Source organism: Protopterus annectens, chromosome 9.part0 (assembly GCF_019279795.1).
Source record: "Protopterus annectens isolate FY-2018-M chromosome 9.part0, PAN1.0, whole genome shotgun sequence".
NCBI lineage: Eukaryota > Metazoa > Chordata > Ceratodontiformes > Protopteridae > Protopterus > Protopterus annectens.
The window spans coordinates 1,067,871,105-1,067,895,017 of NC_056743.1; the positions used below are offsets into that span (position 1 = coordinate 1,067,871,105).

A 23,913-nucleotide genomic window follows, 5' to 3' on the forward strand; every position below is an offset into this window, starting at 1 on the left:
TAGACATGCAGTAACTTTGTTTCTTTGTAGCAGGGCCTGGACTTGAGTCTGGATAGTTTCCATTCGAGGTGGAGGTAGTGAGGCAATGGACGTTCTTGTGTCTAACAATGCTCCTAGAAACGTTAGATTTTGTGTGGGTTCCAGCGAGATTTTGTCGAAGTTGATTGTGATACCTAGATGGGCACATAACTGTAGAACGTTTTATTTTGCAGTTAGTAGTAGTTGCCTGGTAGTGGTGGAAATGAGCCAGTTGTCTAAGTATGGAACCACCCAGAATCCTTGCAGACTTAAATAAGCTGCTACTGCTAGCATGCATTTGCTGAACACCCTGGGTGCTGTGAGACTTTAGGGCAGAACTCTGAATTGTTAATGACTGGCTCCCAGCTGGAAGCAAAGGAATCTTTTGAAGATCTATACAGCACATCCAGTCATCCTTTCCTAAAAATGGAAGAATGGACTGAACTGTGGCCATCCAGAATTTGGTTTTTCGAACAGATTTGTAAAGGTTCGCTGAGATCCAAAATTGGTTTCCAGTCCCTGTCTTTTTTTGGCACTAAAAATAATCTTGAGTAAAATCCGGATCCTATTTGGTCTGGTGGGACTTCTTGGATGACTCTTTTTTTCTTTCTAGCAGATTTTAAATTTGAATAGCCACCTCTTCCCTCTGACTGGGTGGAACATCGGGGAATCTCTCTGAACAAGGAGGATGAATGGAAAAGGGAATTATATAATCTCTGAAAATGATTCTCTGCAAGCAAGTATTGGAGGTAATTTCTTGCCAGGCTTTTAGATGCATGGATAAGCAACCCCAGATTGCCTCTAGAGGTGGACAATCAGGCCTCAGTTCAGCAGAGATGGAAAGATTTCCCAAGGAAGGAATCCCAGGAACCCTGATGTTGTGGGCCACCTCTGCTGCAAGAGAGGAATCTTCCATTATTGTTCCCTTCCTTTGCCTCTGGGGGAACTTTCACCAGGCATAATCTGGAAAGACCCTTGAGACTTCCTGAACCAAATTTGCCCGTTCCTCATTGGTTCCTAGAAAAGGGCCTCTGAGGAGTGGAAAAATGTAATTTAATGGCAGAAAGGGTTTTCCCATCCGTCTCACACCTGGTTAAAGTGTCTCTAACAGTTGGACCAAAAAGGGAAGAGATGTCAAAAGGTGCATTGACAAACCATGACTTGAAGGGCTCCACAAAATCGCACAAGTACATACAGGCATGCCACCTTATGGAAATTCCTGAACCCGCTGCTCTTGTCGTTCCTTTGGCAACATGAGAAATGAGCCTCATGGGTGAATGGGAAATGGATGTCAAGGTAGCTGAGAGGTGCCTGAATCCCATACCTCTTCAGAAACAGCTCCTGAGAGAGTATCCAACAGCTCCTTGATCAGATCTCTCTGCAACCTTGTAAAATGTGTCAGGTAGTTCAAAGACCACAGGCAAAGGTCGATGAAGCATAAACTCACTTCCTGAATCTATCCATCGCCCGCGACTCCTTGTTGGGGAGATGGATAGAGGAACTTTCTTCCTCTAGTTCCTTCTTAGTGGCCATCACTACCACTATGGCATCTACAGGAACTCTCTTAGTCCAAAAAGGCTTGTCCTATGGGACTGTAATGATTTTATCTGGTCTCTTGGGTATTGGCTCAGTAGCATCACGGGCCTTCCACACCTGTCAAGAGATCAATTTGATGAGCTCATCAGTAGCTGGAGTCACCCAGAAAGTAGATGAGTGGGTAGCAAAAGCCTGCAGGTACACAGATTCCTCAGTCAAAGGATTGAGGGACTTCCAACCACCTCTCTGTTTAAGTATTTCCAAAATGTCTCCATACAAGACATAATCAGCAGGTGATTTTGGGGGACTCTTCACCTTCATTGAAATCTGTATCTTCTGTGAAAGACTCTTCTAGAGAGTCCAGGTTCTTCCTCTTGGATGATTTCATTCAAGGGACCTCCTCCGGGAGAACATGTGGGGAGATTTCAGAAGAAGGGGTACCCTGCTGGGTAGCCTGAGGTTGCAGTACCCGCTGTTCCAGTGAAGCAGTTGGTTGATGCTCCAGACCCGAGGTGGTCAGAGACAGAGGCTCCAAGGAGGAAGGAACTGACCTGGTACTGGAAGTAGCCAACCGCCTCTTCATGACCTCGAAGGCTGACCCACCAGAACAGAAAGGGTGTTCTGGGGATGAAAAGGAAGGCCTCAGCTCCAAAGCCCCCCATGCCAATGAAGTCCCTATCGAGACTGAAGCTGGAACTGAGCATGTCCATGCCATCTCACTGAGGCACTGAGACTGCTCTGAAAACCCTGTAGTAGACTCGAACAACTTGGAACCAACCTCCAGCCTCTTGCCCCAAGAGAACTCCGGTTCTGACACAACCAGAGTACTCATGGCAACTGTCTATTCCAACGAGAAAAATTTGTTCGGACTGGGAAGCTTGGAACCTAAAACACTAAGGTACCTATGGAGGTTAGAGGAGGAGGGATAGCAGGTGAAGTGGAAGGTGTCAGTGCCTGACCCAGAGAAGTAGGAACCGACAGAATGCCTGACATACCTTGGGCCCAAAGAATCTTCATCACCAACCTCTCCATGTTAACTTCAGTGAGACTCTTGGAAGAATGGATGACAGAGACTACCGAGGGGGACTTTGGTCTATCTAAAAGGAGGGGATGGTGGTCTGTCTGCAAAAGGATCCAGTGAAGGGAAATATTGTGTCCTTGGGAGGGAAGTGATAGGTATAAAAGATTGTTCCAGAACCAATAAAGGAGTTGGAACCAAGGGAGTAACAGACTATTCAAAATAATTCTTTGGGGTCAATGATTTAGATGTCAGCTCTGATGTCCTTTTCTTTTTAGGACTCTGTACTGAGGAAGAACTCAGAACCGAGGAAGATTGCTCCTTCAACTCCAAGGCTTGAGAAGAGGAGGAAGAAGATGTCCATCCAGATTTATGTTGTGTCTTGTACTGAGAACTAGATATTGCCTCCCCAAAGGAGGAGGGAAGAAGTCCTTTCAGTATAAGTTTATTCCATCTATCTACCAATACTTGGTGACTAAAAGTGGGCAGATAGAACAGTTCTCTTGCAAATGAAGAGGACTGAGACAATAGACAGAGCGAGAGAATGATAGTCAGAAAACAGAATTTTATGACTACATTTAGTGCATTTTTTGAACCCAGTCTGACTTTTCTCTTTATCAGCCATCCTTGGGAACTCCGATGGCCCCCCACACACACACACACACACACACACACACACACACACACACACACACACACACACACACAAGAGACATGCTCACTGTAGTTATGGGAGAGGAAGAGAGAAAAATATATCAAGTGAAAACTGTCTAAAAACAACGGCCCTAAGTTTAGAAGATGCGACAGAGATAGGTACAGGTTTTTTTGAAAGGATAGGAAGAGATTTAATGTAAAGTCTTACACTTAACTGGTACACTTGAGAGTGATATGTAGAAACCATGTCTGAAGCTGAAAGTGGCAAATGAGATCTGAGGTAATCTACCCTATGCATTATGGGTAAGGGATGTGCTCAAGAGTTTTTGGAGTTCACAACCTTTAGAAACGGCCAAGTTGGTTCTCAAGGATCAGAACCAAACCCGCAGATGATAGGATGAAGATTGACAACTTCAGATTTAAATATTCTCGTTAACTGTTACTTTTGTTCTTGTACTCCTAGATATGCTTGAAAAAACTGTTTCTAAGTTCCTTTATTGCTTTTGGCATTATATACTTTGTTCCTTTTAATATGCAGTTAGCTTTAATTTGTTTAGGACTTCTGACATTCCCTTACCCAAATGGAACTCCAGCACACTTTCATCAAATTCATATTTACCTTTATTCAGGGTTAGCTAATTTTTCAGTCTGTTAAATACATTTTTACAATGTCTTCTTCCTCCTTTTGTGTTTTGCTGTAAATATATCATCACTGTTTTTTCTTTCCTTATTCCTTTTGTGACACACGGTAGACTTTGCTGGAATGTCTGTGATGCAGTGCTCACACCATCAATCGGGTTCCTGTATCACATGAAGTAATATGTTTATGGAAAATGTCACAGTGCTCCTGATTTATGGTTGTAGTTTAGTTAGATGGTAATCTGGCCTCACTTGAACTAAGTACCTTTGTTGCAATAAATTCATTGATGATGTCATATGCTGTTGGGGATACATTTATTTACTTTTGACTCTATTGGCCATCCTCATTTCAATCCATAGTCATGCTTTTCCTGGTTTCTTTGGAATTTTGTATATAGCTATGGATGAAACCGAGTCTGTAGACTAGCCAACTTTTTAGTTATGTTAATTTTGTCCAGTTTCTATAAATTTTCTTAGACTTTCATTCAGATTGAAATGTATTCTTCTGTGTGTCTGGGCCTCAGGTGGGGTGTTAAAGTGTATGTACAATTCAGTTTTATATTTATTCAGCTTTTCTCTGCCTTCAGACAAGTTATTCTACTCTGCCAATAGTCTGTCAAGTATGTTTTTTGTTTGTGTGATTGCATCTGTTATTCTGTAACTTATTCGTCTTTACTGACCTGGTTGTAGCATAATTCTAAAAATTGTGTCCAGTTCCTTAAAGAACAGTGAAACAGTGCCTTTGATACTCTGCTGTATACCTTTGCTTTTGCCTCACAACAGCTTGTCACAAGGATACATGCTACTGAGTAGTACAAATATATTCTACTTCTTTTTCCAGCTTTGACAGCGAATTTAACTTTTTATGTAAATGTCATTTGTCAGCATGTTTACAGAAACACCATAGTGTCCTAACATTCTTATTTCTATTTTCATTGTCACTTCTGTTATTTTTGCTATTATGTTGCTTTCACTTTAATTGATGTTGCTCTCTTTTGCCTGAGAATGACATTTTTGATGCATTCTCTATGTATGTATGTATGTATGTACAATCCTGTCACGTCATACTTGTGATCTATTAATTTTACAGAACTCTTGAAAAACAAACATAGTAGTTTAACTTTTTAACTTTGTGCATTTCACAGTCTGGGAAAAGTATATTAACTTTTTAAACTTTAAACTCTAAGCATTGCCATTTATGTGGAAACTGCTACTCTCATTAGCAGTATGCATATACATACGGCGTGTGACCAACTGTGGTATATTTCATTATTATTTACATCTTACGGCACTCTTTACATTTCCTTTTGTCTTAATGCTTTTTGCTAAGATTTTTTTTTGTTCTCTTGGCCTGCATATCTAACATTTTAGTGAATGATCCCTCTTCTTAAATCATGCTGTGAGAATGCATTTCTCCTAACATTTTATGAGCTGTGTGTTTGAATTAACTGTGTATTTGTTTATCTATATCTGTATTACCTATATTTCATAATTCACACATGTTCTTGCTAGAGTTTTTAATCTTGTATATATAACACGTATCAGGGTTCACTTTCCTACTACACAGCACTTTTAATTTCAAACTGTATTCTTTCTTTGGTTTAAATTGCTTGCCCTACTTTTCATGAACTTCAAGAAACTTGTCATTAGGGGCTGAGTTGCCTCAGATATGTGATAAAAGTTGTGTCCTGCCATATGTAACAGCAGGGGGGTTTATTCTTCATCAGTAGTTATGTTAAGGGCAGTAGCACTGTTGTTACGTTTAGCCTCTCTTCCCATGTACTGCAGCATTGTATTAATGCATATTGCAGTTACAAGTAAATAATGGTATGCTGAGTGTATTCAAAGACACTTAATGAAAACTGGCTGTCTTTATAACTGCTTTCCCATAGGTTCATAGGTAGGTACTTCTCACTCATTCCAGGAGACCATTAATGAGCCTAGCCCAAATTCCCAATTATCCCAAAGTACTGTCTGGCTAAGTAAGTTGTTTAAAGTCATACAACAGGCAAATGAATGCTGTTGAAACCAAATCTGGTACCCCAGGAAGTAGGTTATTAACAGTTTATAGACAATCCTTTACACCAACTGTCAAACAACAGCAATGAAGTCTGTACCCTTGGGTACACAAAGCAGATTGTTTATACTGCAAAACTTTAGTCCTCTGCTCTCCCACTAGACAAACACTATACATGTCAAGTATCAAAGCCAGGACCAACTGTACCACAACCTAAACCCATACTACTATTCCAAATCTCAAGTACTTGATATGCTGGTTGCCACTTTATGTGGTCTGCTTTGACTTGTACAATGTATAATTAAAAAAAATGTTACTTTAGCAGTGCTTGCTTGTAGACCACTCACAATTACAGGCTTCAACTGCACAGGTACTTTTAGCTTTAAAAATTTAAGAAAAAGACTTGCGTCTATTGTGCATCTTTAAACAGTTTGTTTTCTTTCTTCACATTTCCAGAATTTGTGTTTTCATTCCTGGATGTGTAATTTCACCATTTTGACAAGGCAGAATATGTTCTAAATATGACACAGAAGCACACCATTGTAAAGGAATACCAAGAATGTACCGGTTCAGAATCTAGCCTTTTTCTTATAAGTTCATAGGTAAATACTACACTAGCTGCCCTTGCAGGCCATTTTAACCCTAGCCAGTTTCCCTTTTTGTGCTCTAATTAACCTATGCCATTTGGTTAAGGATTAGCCTTGCCTATCCCATGGTCGATACTTATATATTACTCCTAATGAGAATAACTGGGATCATACTGTGATGCCCCTGCACTGGCCCAGTAATCAAGGAGTCTCAATCCTCACCACTAGCACCAGTGAGGGACGTGCACATTGGGAGGAGAACAAGTACACGCACAGTAAAGTACAATTTTCCTTAAAAGCACACAGAGATCACAGTCAGTCTGGGGCTGGTTTCTCCCTCTTTCTCCAGATCCCCAATAAGACTCCCCACTGGCACAGGTATAGGGTTAAGATCTCAGCCAAGTGGTCAAGCCAAAACCTCCAGCACCCTCTCTGTCCAACCAGTGCTTCGTGTCCCTGCCCAAGTAGCTGACACACACATACTTTGAGATTTGATTTATATACAAACACACAGACACTCCTGGGAATGCTAGCACAGGTTTACTAGCAATGTCCCCTTCTGCCCAGATTATACGGTAGTTATCACTAGCACCAACCACCCTTACTTATCAGCTGCTATAAGGCCCTTACCAAAGGGTGACAAATCCTACTGTGTGATGTTACTATTATCCAAATGCTGTGTGTGTCTAAGACTTAGTCTATTGGAGTGGCCCATACAATGTCACCAAATACATATGAAATTACTCTCAGAGATAAAATAACTTTAAACAAACCAGCCACAATTAAAAGGTTTAAATATATTTAATAATAAATAATAAAAGAACAAGACAATACTCAATAACTCAGCACAGTGACTACAGAGTTCAGACTCACAGGAAATATTTAAAACAACATTGCAGGACAGTCTCAAATAAACACAGACAACATCTAAACTAATCTTCACTATACTCCTATCTCTATCTAAGAGAAATCACTGTACCCTAGTTACTTACTATTAGCAAAGCAAGTGCTGATGAGAAGATGTCAGATCCAAAGACAAATACAAAATGCCCAGACTCGCTCTCTGAGATAGTTCTTAAATTAATAATGCACATTACTGCTGGGTTAGCAGGGATGACATCACTCTTTGTCACCTACCTTCAGTTCCCAGGCTAACAGAACTTGGAATTTAGCACGTCTGTGTCAGAGCTGCATATCTCTCAGAGGTTTGCCTAGAACTGGAAGTCATAAAACAGTTAAACGATTTTACATTTGAAACCTAGTAATGATTTCTGTTTCAAGACAATATGAAAACCCCCAACTCTAGACATTGTGTCTGCTCTAGGCTGAAACAGAGATAACAGAATCATAAAACAATGTCCACTTATTTTCTTGTGGGTTTGCAAGTTAACTCTGTATGTTCCAGCTTCTACCATGAAAACACACATTTGCACAGGCACATAGTCCATATACATTTCTATTCTTTTCCAATAGGGTACACTGTGGTTACATTCTTGCAGCTCAGTATATTACAGAAGAAAGAGGTCATTGTCTCCCTCTACTCTTCCCTCATCAGGCCAGTCATTGAGTACAATGCCCCATTTGGCATGTACCTCACTAAACACCTGCAATAACTAGAGAGGCCACAAAAGTACCTCAAAAAGAGAATCCTAGGCCTTAAACATTTGTCCTATATAATAGACAGACTCAAAAAACACCAACTATTCTCTGTCTCATATCGCCTATTTAGAGGCAATATCTGCTTGACTTACAAAGCCATGTCTGACCCAGCTCTGTTAGAAATGCTACAGCTAAAGAAATCCCAATCCCTCCGCACCACGTGCTCCAGAGACCGCAACCTTATTACTACAATCAACAGAACATGCTGGAGGGAGAGGTTCATAACCCAGAGACTGACCATGCTATGGAACAGACTTCCCATACAAGTCAAGCAGAGCACCTCACTTGCCTTCTTCAAGAGAAATCTTGATGAGTGGATGGGAAATAGAAAATTCATCCCAGGGATCACTCCAGTAGCTTTACTCGACAGAGGTACTGGGAACTAAGGTCAGGTGGCACGATGCCAGGGTAATCCTATGGGCAAGGTTTGTAAAGCCTCCAGGGCCATTAGCCTAGTACACACCTATGAACCTATGAACATCCAGTTCAATACACACTTCTGCACCAGTAGTTGAATATACACATAACCTATAGTTCTCTTACATTTGTAAGACAAGCCTATGGATCACATTAATATTCACAAATGACATATGATTATTTACAAAATTCCAGCTAGCTGGGCTGGCAGCATTTTGGTTTGTCACACTCCCCCCCCCCCCCAAAACGAACTACAGCTAGTTTTTCAAGTGACTCTTGAGAAATGTTGCTTGAGAGCTTTGTGTCCATCTGGGAATACCTTACCCCATTCCCTGTCTTGTGATTACAGCTACCTTGGCATCGCTGACCCCAGTACTGTGCTGCACTGTCCCATCATATGCCTGCAACCCTAAGCTCCACCATAGTAATTTGAGATTTTCCTGGCAGGCTCCCTGTAGCCATTGATTCCCCTCAGACACCTCCTGCAGTCCACTGCAAATACTCAGCACAAGGGCCTCCCTATCATGGTAAGGATTTATCATGTTAACATGGTACAGTTTGTGCCCCTTCCTCCTGCCTAGCAGTTCTACCATGTAGTTAACATCACTGACCTTCCTTGCCACCTTATAGGGTACCTCCCAAGCTGCCTGCAGCTTGTTGTGTCTGACAGGAATGAGAACCATTACCTGCTGCCCTACAGCATACCCTCTAGCTCAAGCATTCCTGTCATACCAGACTGTTTTCTGCTGTTGAGCTTCTGCCAGGTTCTTCTGGGCCAAACCCATGAGTTCGCTGAGCCTTGTCCTGACGTTTAGGACATATGCTACAACAGACTCCTTGTGGGATTCACACTCGCCCTCCCACTCATCTCAAATCAAATCTAGAGGTCCTCTCACCCTATGCCCATACAACAACTCAAAGGGTGAAAAACCTGTGGATTCCTGGGGAAGCACTCTGTATGCAACCAACAGATGGGGCAAATATTCGTCTCAGTCCCTCTTAAACTCATCTGCAAATGCCCGTAGCATCATCTTGAGTGTAGAATTTAACCTCTCAACAAGACCATTAGTCCAGGGATGGTAGGGGGTGGTCTTTAGGTACTTCACTCCACAGTACTTCCACAGACAAGCCAGCAGGTCTGACATGAAATTGGCACCTCTGTCAGTCAGTATTTCTTTTGGGAAACCTACCCTGCTGAAAATCTCTAAGAAAGCATTTGCCACCTTTTCTGCCTCAATGGAGGACAGAGCCACTGCCTCAGCGTATCTGGTAGCATAATCTACTACCACTAGGATATACTTTTTCCCTGTGGAACTTGGGGTACTCAGAGGCCCCACAATATCCATAGCTACCCTCTGAAATGGCTCCTTAATCACAGGCAAAGGCATCAAAGGAGCTTTCACCTTGTCTCCTGCCTTGCCTACTTTCTGGCACTGCTCACAGGTCCTGCAGTACCCTGTTACATCTCTGGAAATCCCAGGCCAATAAAAGTTCTGCATAATATGTCTCTTTGTACGTTTTATGCCCATATGACATGCAAAGGGAATATCATGGGCTATGGCTAGAAGTGCCAGATGGTAGGCTCTGGTCACTACCAACTGCTGTATTCTTTCACCCTCTAGCCCTCCCTCAGGGATCCACTCTCTGTACAGTAACCCTTTGTCCCAGTATACAGATTCACCCTTCCCTTGAGAATCAGGTGCCTCACTAGCTACCTCTCTCAAGCCTTGTACTGTAGAGTCTGAGAGCTCAGCCTGCCTCAACTCTCTCTTTGTAACCCTTCCCAGCTCCCCTTCCACAGGAGGTCTGGCTTCCTCTGACAGCGGTGCCTCACTGTCAGCCTGGGTACTACTACTCACCTCTGCCCTTGCAGTCACTCTGTCCAAGGGAACTTCAGTATCCACAAGCAGCTGTGACACACCTTCAGTCTCACTGCTACAGGGTAGCTCCCTCTCTGAAGTAACCACCTCACCAGTCCTTGCTGCAAGTGTGCAGTCTGTCTGGGTCTCCCCCAGGCTACCAGACCCACATGTTTGTCTCCAAGCCTGTCTGCATGTAACCACATGCACACACATGGTACTGCATTATCAAAATCATTCCCTAGCAGGACATCTGCAGGGATATCCTCAAACACACCTACTCCTTTTCCACCCTCCCAGTCAAGGTGATCCCTAGCCAAAGGTATTTGGAATGGGGGCCCTCCTAAAGGTCTGACTGGAGAAGACTGGCCAAACATGTAGTGCTCCTCTGTAACCATTGCAGACTTCACAGTGGTTAGGTCAGAGGCTGTGACTCTCTTAGCCATGGCCTCTTTCACATTTACTAAGACAGAATATAACCTCTTGTGGTGGTTTGGCACCCTTGTTGTCTCGACACAACCTACTGTTGGCATTTTGTGATTCCCACTTACTGGCTCTCCCACCTTTTGCTCCCCCACCTTGCCTCCGTGGACATCTATATGCTACATGGCCCCACTGGTTGCATTTAAAACATTTAACCCTTGGTCCTGGATGTGTACCTGGACTAGTGGCTTTCCCTGCTACTGGCGGACTCTTTTGGGGCAGTCTGGGCTGCCCACCAGGGGTTCCCTTAGCTCCATGAGCAGCACTGCGTGTCCCTTTCCTGTGCAATAATGCCCTGATTGCTAGATATAGGTCTCCCTTCTTCCCCAACTCCTCTACAGTACTGCATTGACTATCAGCTAACCAGATTCTCATGTCCTCAGTCAAAATGCTAAGGGCATGTTCCCTCACCAAAAGGTCTGCCAGCCCTTCAAAGGTGGTGACCTGACATCCACTTACCCACCTATGAAAATAAGTGCTTAGGTCAGCAACATATTCACACACTTTCATCTGCCTTGCATCTATGCTCATGAAACTTTTTCCTATAAGCTTCAGATGTTAACTTAAAACATTCTAGCAAACAGTTCTTTACAACATTATAATTTAAACAATCAGTGTCGGACAGTTTGGAAAGAACAGCTACAGGTTTACCATGGAGTAAGGGGGTCAGGAACAGTACCCAGAGCTCTTGGTCAGCATTATACTGTTTACATACCCTGTCAAACATATGAATGAAGCTATCAAAATTATCCCCCAATGTAAACGGAAGAAGTTTACTGACCTTTGTTGCTTCTGGGGTTCAATTACTCCCTTCCCTACTACCACCATGACTAGAGTCTGCATCTCTTTTTCATGTTGCCTCTGCCTCTCCTTCTCCTCAGCTTCCAGATGTTTCAATCTCTCTGCTACTTCTATTTCCAAATGCTTGTCCTCCAACTCAAGTCTATTTAACTCCAGATAAATTTTTACGCCCTCTGTGAAAAGGTTGAGCTGTCCATTTCTGAGAGTTGTACATCTCCATGGCCAGTCTGATTGACCTCCTCCTGGTTGCTATTCTCTGATGTAGCTGTGACTAAAGCTGCAATCATGTATGCTTTAGTCAAGTTGGCATGCACCAGTCCTTTAGCAAGGCACATGTCAGTCAGCTGACTCCTTTTCAGCTTGCCATACTCTTCTGCTGACATGCTTGCCTGTTCTCCCTGACTCACGTCGCTAACAAAAAAAAAAATTAAAACAATTGTGATATGCACTTGGAATGTTCATTGCATGGCTGATTGAGAGTACAAACATCTTCAGTGACCACTGTACACAGGCTACAGGAATTCAATATCCACACCACTACAAGCCAATTAATATGTGATGTGGCTAACTCACTGCTATCAACCAATTAATATGTGATGTGGGGTATTCCACCACTGCCAAACAATTAATATGTGATGCCCCTGCACTGGCCCAATAATCAAGGAGCCTCAATCCTCACCACTAGCACCAGTGAGGGATGTGCACACTGGGAGGAGAACAAGTACACACACAGTAAAGTACAATTTCCCTTAAGACCACACAGATACTACGCCTAGCCAGAGTGCACCGACTTTCAACGCCCCATTGATTAATTAACTAAGCCTCTGTCAAGCAGAGCCAATAAAGTGATCCCAGGGGTGTATTTTCTGTTACCCATCCACTCATCAAGGTTTCTCTTGAAGAGTGTTAGTGAGGGGCTCTGCCTAATGTAGTTAGGACTTTTGTTCCAAAGCATGGGGAGTCTCTTTCACAGGAATCTATCCCTCCAGCATTTTCTATTTATTGTTGTGGTGAGGTTTAGCTCACTAGAGCGCATGGCTCGCATTGACTTGGATTTCTTTAGGTGGAGCATGTCCATCAATTCTGAGTTGAACATGGCTTTGTAAGTCAGGCAGAGATCAACTCTGAGTAAGCGATATGCTACTGAGTACAGACGGAGTTTTTTTTAGTCGGGCTGCATAGGACATATGTTTGAGGCCAGTAATCCTCTTGGTGAGGTACTTTTGTGGTCTTTCCAGCTGTTGGAAGTGTCTTCTGAGGTACATCCCAAATGGGGCATTGTACTCTATGATGGGTCTGATGAGTGACGAGTAGAGGGGCACTATAACACTTTATTTTTAGATGCAAACCCTTTAGTAATTAGATGGGCCACACAGAAGGATTTCCTAACTGCTTTGGCAATATGATTGTCAAAGGAAAGATTACTATCTACCTAGGTCCCCAGATCTCTTATTACCTCTTCTGTATTAAGGGGGCTGCCACCTATGTGGTAATTCATGGGTGTTTTGTTTTTCCCAAATGGGATGACTATGCATTTTTTGGCATTTGGCTTGAGGCCATGACTTTGACACCAGGTGTCCATCTCAGTAAGGCCCGTTTGGAGGATGTCCGTGTCAGCTGGAGAGTCAAATATGGCTCCCAGTTTCCAGTCATCAGCAAACTTGGTTAGCCATAGTCCTCCTGTGTTTGCCTGTACTTCTGAGAAGTATATGCCGAACAGTAGGGGTCCCAAGACCGAGCCTTGTGGGACACCACTTGTGACTGGTTTAGAGTCGGACCTGGAGCCCACTATTCTTACCGTGTGAGTTCTGTCTGTAAGCCAGTTGGCAACCCATCTCATAACGTCGGGATTTATGTTCAGGCTGGTGAGTTTTTCTGTAATACCCGAGTGTGGAATGGTGTCAAAAGCCTTGGCGAGGTCAAAGTAGGCTGTGTAAACCACCTTTCCCTCATCTATGGCCTTGGTGACTGTCTCAAAGAAGTCAACCAGGTTTAGTAGGCATGATCTGCCATTAGCAAAGCCGAACTGGGTCGGGTCAAGCATTTGGAGGTTCCCAGTGTCTTTGTTAATGAGTTCCATGATGATGCGCTCCACAGCCTTGCAGACCAGGCTAGTCAGGCTTATGGGGAGATAGTTACCAGGGTCAGTTGTGGCCCCTCCTTTGTGGAGTGGAATAGCCATTGCTGTGCACCATTCTATGGGCACGTAGCCTGTGGGGAGGCTGAGGTTGAACCGCGTGTTTAGGTGGGGGATTAGTTCGTTCTGTAGTTCGTGCAAGACACAGCCTAGGACACCATCTGGCCCCATTGATGCTGTATTTTTGGCTTTTGAAAGGGCTGTTGTCACCTGTGCATCTGTTATTTCAGGGACACTACACTTTTCCGATACTGTTGTGGGCCGTTTTGAGGGTGAGAAGGGGGTGAAGTTTGCACTGACTCTATCTGCCAGGATGTTGTAAATATCAGTAGGTTCAGTATGTTTTGTGCTGTTTTGCACTAGTTCAGTGCATATCTGCGAGTTGCCACTTAGATTCTTAACATAGCTAAAGAAGGCTTTGTGGTTATCTTTTGAATCCTTGGCTATTTTTCTTTTGAAGTTAGCTGATGATTTTATGAGGGACCTTAGTTTCTTATTGATACTGATCATGGATGTCTTTCTTTCTTGGGTTTGCTTTTTTCCTGAACTAGTTTCCTCCTATTGTATAGCCTGTTTATGGCAGGGGTCCACCAGACTGGTTTCCTTCTCTTAGAGTGAGTCTTGGTTTTGCTAGGGATGGCACGATCCATGTATCCTTGTAGGTGCTCACAGACTGCATTTGTAAAGGTTTCTGCATATTGGGCAGCGTTATCCTTTAGCGTGGGGGCTGTGAAACTTACCGCCTCCATCTTAAGTAAGGTGAAGTTTGCTTTAGAAAAGTTTTTTACTGCGGTTTCTTTAGTTGGGGGTGGTGGTGGGGTGTGGACATCCAGAGAGATTAGTTTACGGTCTGATCTAACTGGTGACGGGTTGACCTCTGGTGTGGAACACCTGTCGCCCATGTTGGTGATGACCAGGTCCAATATGTTTTCAACTCTGGTAGGGGAGTTTACCAGCTGATCCAGGGCATTTGAGTTGATGAAGTCCAAAAAGCGCTGGGCCTGGAAGTTTGTACTCGAGTATTTTTTCCAGTTAATGGTAGGGTAATTGAAATTGCCCAATATCAGGGTGTTCAGTAGGACTTTCATGTTTTCCAGTGTCTCCAGGAAGGTGAAGTGGTGGTCATGGGTCATAGAGGGTGATCTGTAGCAGGCCACAATTTGCATTGCAGATTTGCCCGATGTTAGTTGTACATGAGTGATCTCAGAGGTATCATGCTGCACCACTAACCTGGAGGTGTAGGTATCCTTGATGAATATGGATACACCCCCTCCTTTTGTGTTTCGGTCCATGTTCTGTGGCTAAAATGTGTGGTATGAGTTATAGCCTGGTAGTGCTGGGGTGCTCTTTGCAGCCTTGAACCAGGTTTCAGTTACTGCACAGATGTCGGCGTTCTCCATACTAAGGAGTGCTTCGAGTGTGCACATTTTGAGATTTAAACTCCTGGCATTGAGTAGCAAAACCTTCAGTTTTTTTGTTAATTCTGCTGTTTACAGAGGTGGGTTTGACTTTTGAGCCTTGCCTAAAAAAGGCACTATGAGGGCAGCAGGTGCCTTGGCCAGTATTCAAAAGCCTAGGGGTGACAGGTGCAAACCGTTTCTTGTGAAGCAATGCAGCTTGTCGAGCATGTCATCCCAGGCTGACAGACACTGGAGCCCCTTTGAATGACACCAGAAGCTTAGCCAATTGCTGAAATTGATCATTATTTCTTTATACTGAGGTATCATTCTTGGTGAGGGCAGGATGCTACTTAGGGTCAGGGTCATACCCGCCTGGGCTACATGATCAGAGATCTCTTTCATATCTCTCTTCCATGAGATTACAGTCAGTCTGGGGCTGGTTTCTCCCTCTTTCTCCACATCCCCAATAAGACTCCCCACTGGCACAGCTATAGGGTGAAGATCTCAGCCAAGTGGTCAAGCCAAAATCTCCAGCACCCTTTCTGTCCAATCAATCCTTCATGTCCCTGCCCAAGTAGCTGACACACACACACTTTGAGATTTGATTTATATACAAACACACAGACACTCCTGGGGAAGGCAGGCACAAGTTTACTAGCTATGCCCCTTCTGCCCAGATTATAAGGTAGTTATCACTGCCACCAACCACCCTTACTTATCAGCTACTAGAAGGCCCTTACCAAAGGGTGACCAATCCTACTGTTTGATGTTACTATTATCCAAATGATAAGTGTGTCCAAGACTTACGCTATTGAAGTGGCCCCATACAGTGTCACCAAATACATATGCAAGTACTCTAAGAGCTTAAATATCCTAACCAACCAGCCACAATTAAAAGGTTAAATATATTTAATAATAAATAATAAACAAACAAGACAATACTCAATAACTCTGCACAGTGACTACAGAGTTCAGAATCACAGGAAATATGTTAAAACAACATTGCAGGACAGTCTCAAATAAACACAGAAAACATCTAAACTAATCGTCACTATATCTAAACTATCTTTACTATATTCCTATCTATATTTAAGATAAATCACTGTATCCTAGTTACTTACTATTAGCAAGGCAAGTCCTGATGAGAGGCATGTTGTCAGATCCAAAGAAAAATACAAAATGCCCAGACTCACTCTCTGAGATAGTTTTAAATTAATAATACACATTACTGCTGGGTTAGCTGGGATGGCATCACTCTTTATCATCAGCCTTCCATTCCCAGGCTAACAGAAACTTAGAATTTAGCACCTCTGTGTCAGAAGTACATCTCTTTCAGTAGTTTGCCTAGAACTGAAAGCCATAAAACAGTTAAACACTTTTACATTTAAAATCTAGTAATTATTTCTGTTTCAAGACAATATGAAAACCTCCAACTCTAGACATTGTGTCTGCTCTGAGCTGAAACAGAGATAACAGGATTGTAAAACAATTTCCACTTATTTTCTTGAGGGTTTGCAAGTTAACTCTGTATATTCCAGCTTCTGCCATGAAAACACAAATTTGCAGAGGCACACAGTCCATATACATTTATGTTCTTTTCCAGTAGGGTACACTGTTGGTTGCATTCTTGAAGCTCAGTACATAACATACAGTTCAACACACATTTCTGCACCAATAGTTTAATATACACATAACATATAGTTCTCTTACATTTGTAAGACAAGCCAGTGGATCATATATTCACAAATGACATATGATTATTTACAAAATTCCAGACAGCTGGGCTGTCAGTGTCACACTTCTATATAAACTATATTAATCTTTTCAAGTGACATATAATTATTTATAAAATTCCAGCTAGCTGGACTGGCAGCATTTCGGTTTGTCACACATACCATAGATAATTTGAGGGATACATGCATGGGATAAAGCTTTTAGGGGCTGCCTCTGTCCATTAGTAGTACAGGGGTAGTTCTGGGGTACATTTTCTGTTTCTAATCCACAGATCCAAGTTGTGCTTAAATAGGGATACAGATGAACTTCGTTTTATGTAGATGGAGAGTTTGTTCCACAGCAGCAGTATCCTCTGTGAGATATACCTCTCTCTCTCTAAACAATTCTGTTGATGTTGTAGAAGAAGTTTATATCCCTAGACTGAGTATTTCCAATACCATCTGACTTACGTATGTGCAGTAAATCCATCAATATTGGTTTGGAGGATGCCTTGTATGCCAGATACAGGTCATCTTTTAGCAATCTGTAAGACACTGAGTATAATGACATGGCTTTGAGTTGGTCCAAGGTTTTGAATTGGTCCATGTAAGACATGTTGTTTAGGCCTTGTATCCTTTTAGTGAGGTATCTCTCTGAGTGTTCCAGATGTTGCTTGTGACTGTCCACATACATGCAAATGGGGGCATTATAGTCCATGACTGGCCTAATGAGTCCATTATTATTATTATTATTTTTTTTTAAAAAAGAAGCATCTTTATTGAACTAACATTTATGACACAGGCAATCATACATTTATATAAATGAAAACAAACCATACTGACATATTTTCAATTACAAACATTATACATGACTTATAATCTTGTACAGAGTCATTGTCAGTCCAACATCACATAACTTGTTCAATTCATGGCTTCTCATAAACCTCTCATTCCTCATACTAGGCACTAATCTGCATGTATTTTCCCACAACTTCCATTTTTTTCTATGTAATTTGCTCCTATCCTTTTCTGAAGAGCCCACTCAGGGCAATATTAATTCTTAATATTAAATGCTACATTTGAGGTCATGTTTCTGTGAAACCTGTGTGAAAAGAGCTTTGTTTACTATACACAGGATAACAGAGCTCTGCAGTCCTTGCATTCGGAGAAAAAATAAACTGTGTTAAATCTCAAAAATAATAATTTCAAAAAAGGCTCTAAATTTTAATCAGAATGTGCCACCAATGAAACATTGTACAGTAATCAGGGTAATGCATAAGTTAGAGTATTGTTATAAATGTATTTTACTTCCTGAACTCCCCAGACCAGTTAGCAGCTCATGTCCCCACGATTAACCTATTACATCATTACAAGTCAGTCCTAGAAGGAAGATCACACTCCCAAGGACAATTGCATTAAGCCCTCAACCAGTAATTAAATTGTTGTGCTCACCTTTAAGGGAAGTTAGGGCTGATCTCACCTCCACGCTGCCTCGTTATAATTGTAGTTTGGGGAGTAGAATTTTTTTATCAGATTGTTTAAAATCTTTATGAAGGCAGTCAGCTCTTAAACATCACTTCTCACTTACTGAAGTTTATTAGCTCAGCAGTAGTCATGATACCAGCTTCATGTCTGTTAGCCTTTCTTTATGGACAATTTTATCATTATTTCAGAGTCAGTGTTTACTGTCAGTTTTAGGTCTTCACTTGAGAATCGGGAAATCCTTGACTAGGAAGACTTACCTTAACTAGAAGAAAAGACTGGAGTTAGAAACAATCCATTCATCCACTGTTTTGTCTACTAAGGTGCTTGATCATTTGTTCCACCTATATGAACTAAGCTTGTCTTTATTTTTATTGAAGGTCTTCAGGATCTGCTTATATGCAAATAGTTCAGCATCTCTCATCAGATTACATTTTTGAATACTTCTGTAAAGATGCATTTCACTTCAGATCTCCTTTCATTCCTTCCAAAAGGCTAGGTCTTGGAATTTTATGTTAGAGAAGCTGAGACTGAATTTCTTTAGATTAACTGGTTCTGTGAACTGTAATGTTTATGTTCTGGAAAGGGTTTTGTGCAGCATTTATTTTAGACAGTATGATGGAAAATGGCAAGCAGGCATTACTTTGCAAAAGTTGTTACACTGTGATTTACAAAGGCTAAGCCTGTATGGAGACTAGACATTCTTTCATGCTAAAGTGACGGGTCTATATTACAATGTCGAACTTGTAGAAGTTCAAACGTTGTAATATTGAACCAACAGTCCGAAATACGAAAATAGCGAAGCCATGGCACACAGATTTTTTTCCCAGGGAAAAAAAAATCGGTGGGCCGTTTTCGGGGCTTTGCTATTTCCTCCACTGTGGTGCAATCTCGGAGTTGGTATATTTAAGTAGGGGGGTGTGGGGGTGAAGCCCCCCACGTTAGTTTCAATTTAAAGTGTACGTTTTTTTTTTTTTGTCACGGAACAGCGATTTCTTTCCCTGGGAAAAAATCTCTGTTCTAATTTGTCATTATTATTGGGTTTAGAAGTCTATGGCTCGATATTACAATGTTCGAATTCCTGTGAGTTCGACGTTGTAATATAGACCCTAAAGTGACTTCTAATGTCATGTTAGTTTATTGAACTGCATCTTTTCTCTAAGGTATGGGAGGTATTTTGTATGTGCTTGGATAAGTGAAATACTACTTCTGAAAAGGAAACACGGCTATAGAGGTAAAGCTGCTTTAACTAGCAATCTCACACCTATCCACTGTCCTCATTTAGATACTGAAAATAATTTGGATTCCTGTAAAACTAACTGGTTTAGTGTGACTGGAAGTGCTATTATCTGTATGCAGTTGTGATGTGTTCACATTGGTTAACCTAAATTTCTATAAGAGTTCACTAATGTTTTCTTCCTAGAAGAACCATAGTAGCACCTAACAAGATTACTTTCTGGGTGGGTTCATTTTGCCTAGTATTGGTATTGCTAAAGCATGAGACTAGCTCTGACTTGCTTGTGAGAGCATTTAATGAGAAATTCAAGCCAAATCACAAATGGCATTAACGTGTAAAATCCCAGATGTTACAGGTATTGCTACAGGGATTTTTTTTCCCCGCTGAAAAGCAAGGTATGTTAAGTACAATCACAAAACTATGCTTTTATGACCATGTGCATTACATTAAAATGAGAAAGGGCTGCATTGAAATAGTGGAGGGAGAGCCAAAGAAAAGTGGAACTGTTAGTATCATAACATTAGACAGGTAAATTCTTCCTCTGAAGGCAACTATCTTTGCTGAACCCCCTCTGCAAAGAATTTGTGAAACCATGCCTTACAGCATTCTAGGCAAGCTGAAAGGAAGACTGATGACACAAGGTTTGTCTATAGTATGCTATATAGAGCAAGCTATGAATGTCTTTTTTGAGACTGTCTAGAAGCTATTGTAAAATTTACAATCAGTAGATGAGAACTATAAAAATGCAACTTAAAAGATTGCTTAACCTACATATTTTGCATTGTTTTGCAGAAAAGGTAACAAAGATTTGTGAAAAGGATGGTCAGTGGTTCCGGCATCCAGAAAGCAAAAGGACATGGTCAAACTACACCCTTTGTTCATTGTACACCAAGGAAAATCTGAAGGTAATAATAGAATTATAATTAGTGTAATGCATAAATCTAATGTTCTTACAGTCTTCTGCAATTTATTATTATTAAAAAATTACTGGCCACAGAAGTTTGTTCTTGTAGGGGCACTTTTTCCACAGACAGGGAAATATGGCCACTTTCCCAACCCACGTGTTAGAATGAGGTGGTGAGAAGGCATTAAAAATAATGTCTCTACTTCTGAAATAGTCAAAGGTCTCATCAAATTTGTTCCTTATTAACTAGCTAAATGTGTGTGTATGAATAAACACCATTAACCAAGCCTTGCACACAAAACGTCACTTCAAATGGTTAGTACAAAGAAATACACACTTTAATTAAACTTGCCTGCATCCATATGCTTGCATGTGTTCCAGTTTTATTATATGTGAGTTTTACTCCTGATCATATTGCTAGGATTTGTCAAACAAGCCATAGACTGAAGTACAAAATCAAAAGGACAAAAGGCAAATGTCCCATACTGGATTCATGGATTGCTGCCCCAGTAGGATCTGGTCAATAGCCTAGTAAGCATCTGTGAACCTATGAACCTATGGTGCTTAGCTGACTGAGTAGAGTGTGGAGGCACACTGGATAACCAATACAGGACACTGGGGACTTTGTGGGATACCCAGTCATTGTGCTTTGTTTTGGACACAGGCCACTGTTCCTGGCTAATAGCCTAGTAAGCATCTGTGAACCTATGAACCTATGGTGCTTAGCTGATTGAGTAGAGTGTGGAGACACACTGGATAACCAATACAGGACACTGGGGACTTTGTGGGACACCCAGTCATTGTGCTTTGTTTTGGACACAGGCCACTGTGGGCTGATGACAAGGTGAATACCACAATACAGTCCATCCCTGGCTAATAGCCTAGTAAGCATCTGTGAACCTATGAACCTATGGTGCTTAGCTGATTGAGTAGAGTGTGAAGGCACGCTGAATAACCAATACAGGACACTGGGGACTTTGTGGGACACCCAGTCATTGTGCTTTGTTTTGGACACAGGCCACTGTAGGCTGATGACAAGGTGCATACCACAATACAGTCCATTCCTGGCTACACTACTGGACCACCTAGGGGAAGTGCTCTGTGATATTGAGGTATAGTAAGCAGGGCACCATATGGTGGTGGTGCTGCTACCACATGGGTACGTGATCAGTACAGATAGTGCTGCATGTATTTTGTCCCCACTCACTGACTATTGCTGTATGTCCACATTTACAGCAGCACACCTGGCACCAAAAATGTAGAAGTGCTTCAAGAAATTTTCCCAAACCATGACTGACATGCTACTTCAGGATCTCCATGAGCATAATAGTGGATTCAAAGCGAAGGGAAGACTTGCTGGGCTTTTTGAAAATGTATGTGGTGTGAGCTGGTTGTAGAAAATAATGCAGTTGATGGTCACAGCACAACATTGCATTAGTTTCATCACAGGGTCACCAATACAGTAATGCATACCTATACAAAGGGAACACCATTGCATAGGAGAGGATGGTCACAGGCAGAGATTCACCTTTGCAGACCACCCTCACCACCATGGAGGAGTTCCTTGTATTCCTCTCTCAGGAAAGTGAAAGGACTCTAATACCTGGTGGAAGCCTATATGTAGGAGATAAACTTGATGCAACATCCCATATCTCTGTTGGGGGTGCACCAGGCTACTATTTCATTATCTCAGCAACACATTTTTGTGACAAACCAGTGCCATGAGCTCAGGGATGCAGAACACTATCATATCTTCTCTATAAAAACATTTTGGAAGCAGTCATAAAGTAATACCACACAAAAATAAGTTATGTACTTACCATAGCGTTCCATCTGAGTAGTTGCTTTTCATTTGTCTTCAACCTGAGGGACTCCGATTCATCATGGATATGACTCAGCCATATACTCCAGCATCAGATCCAAAGCCCAAGCTCCTCCCCTACCTATAATACCCCACTCTCCCTTCTCCCCTCAGACTGAGTTTGTTGTAGAACAGTACCAACCTGAATGGCCAACATACCTATAAAACCTGGCACAACAGTCTAAAGGCCCACATGCTGAAAGCTAGCCAGGACAAGAGGGTCTATGTGTCTTCCATCCTGTCCACTACAAAGACAAAAACAAGGTAGGGGGATGGAGGGAGGGATATTTGAAGAAGAATAATAAAAAAAAACTCACAAGGAACACGATGGGATAAGTACATAACTTATTTATCTGAAGTTGTTGTTTTCATTTGGTCTTCAGCCTGAGGGACAGAGTCCCTAGCTGCCAACAAAAACCTGGGAGGTCCTCATGGAAGGATATTCCGAAGCACGGCTGAGGCAAAAGATGCCCTCCTCCTGGAAAGAAGATCCAATTTATAATGAGAAATGAAACTATGTGATGAGGCCGAGGTCGCTGCAGAGCAGATATCAAGAGAAGGCCTGGACCAAAAGGCCACAGAAGTAGAGACTGATCTGTTGGAATGCGCCTGGACATGTCCTGATGGAGACAAACCTTTGGCTCGATAGGCCAAAGAAATACACTCTGAAATCCATCGAGCAATGGTAACCTTAGAGATGAGCTTTCCCAAATAGGGTTTATAAAAATAGACAAAAAGCTAATCCGATTTATGCAAGCTTTTGGTTCTATGCAGGAAGAAACAGAGCTCTCTGTGCATGTTTAGTAAGTGCAATTTGTACTCCCCTTTATTTTGGAAATTTGGAAAGAAGACTAGCAAATTAATGACCTGGTTAATATTGGATTCTGAAGCCACTTTCCGCAAGAAAGCTGGATTGATCTGCAGGGGCACTCTGTCTTTACAGAAAACTAGGTAAGGATGCTTAATAGATAATGCTTGAAGCTCAGAAACCCTCTTGGCTGAGGTAATTGACACCAAAAAGGCAGTCTTCCATGACAAAAACTGTAAACCAACCGAGGCAGCTGGTTTGAACAGGGAGAAACCAAAGCCTGCAGAATGAAGATAAAGTCCCAAGTGGGCATGGGGTCCTTAAGCAGGAGGCCTAAGAAGAAAGGTACCTTTCAGAAAGGCCTTACAAAGTTTAGATGAAGCTAAGGAGACTGAATGTTTTCCCAAATGGAAATTGGAAATCACTGCCAAGTGGACCTTAACAGTAGAGAAACTAGATCCATGATTAAAAATATCTACCTAAAAATCCAAAATGGCAGAGACTGGTGCTGTAAAAGGCTCCAGGTCATGCTGAGAAACCCATATGTGAAAAATGCTTCCATTTGCTAATGTAGATCTCCCTGGTAGAAGTTTTATTAGCCACAATCAGGATCTTCTTAACAGGGGAAGAAAGCCCGGGAGACCTGGCTATCATGGAAATGTGAGCAGCCAAGCCGTGAGCTTG

The 23,913-nt window shown here is 42.0% G+C and overlaps 1 protein-coding gene across 5 annotated transcripts in view; it reads left to right on the forward strand.

The window, feature by feature from the left end:
- LOC122811806 (calcitonin gene-related peptide type 1 receptor-like) overlaps positions 1-23,913 on the forward strand; it is a 1,193,346-nt gene that overhangs the window by 419,153 nt on the left and 750,280 nt on the right. For all 5 annotated transcript variants that reach the window (XM_044083884.1, XM_044083886.1, XM_044083888.1 and 2 more), the window contains exon 5: positions 20,449-20,561. In XM_044083884.1, the coding sequence (XP_043939819.1) occupies positions 20,449-20,561 (113 nt within the window). The remainder of the gene's footprint in view (positions 1-20,448; positions 20,562-23,913) is intronic.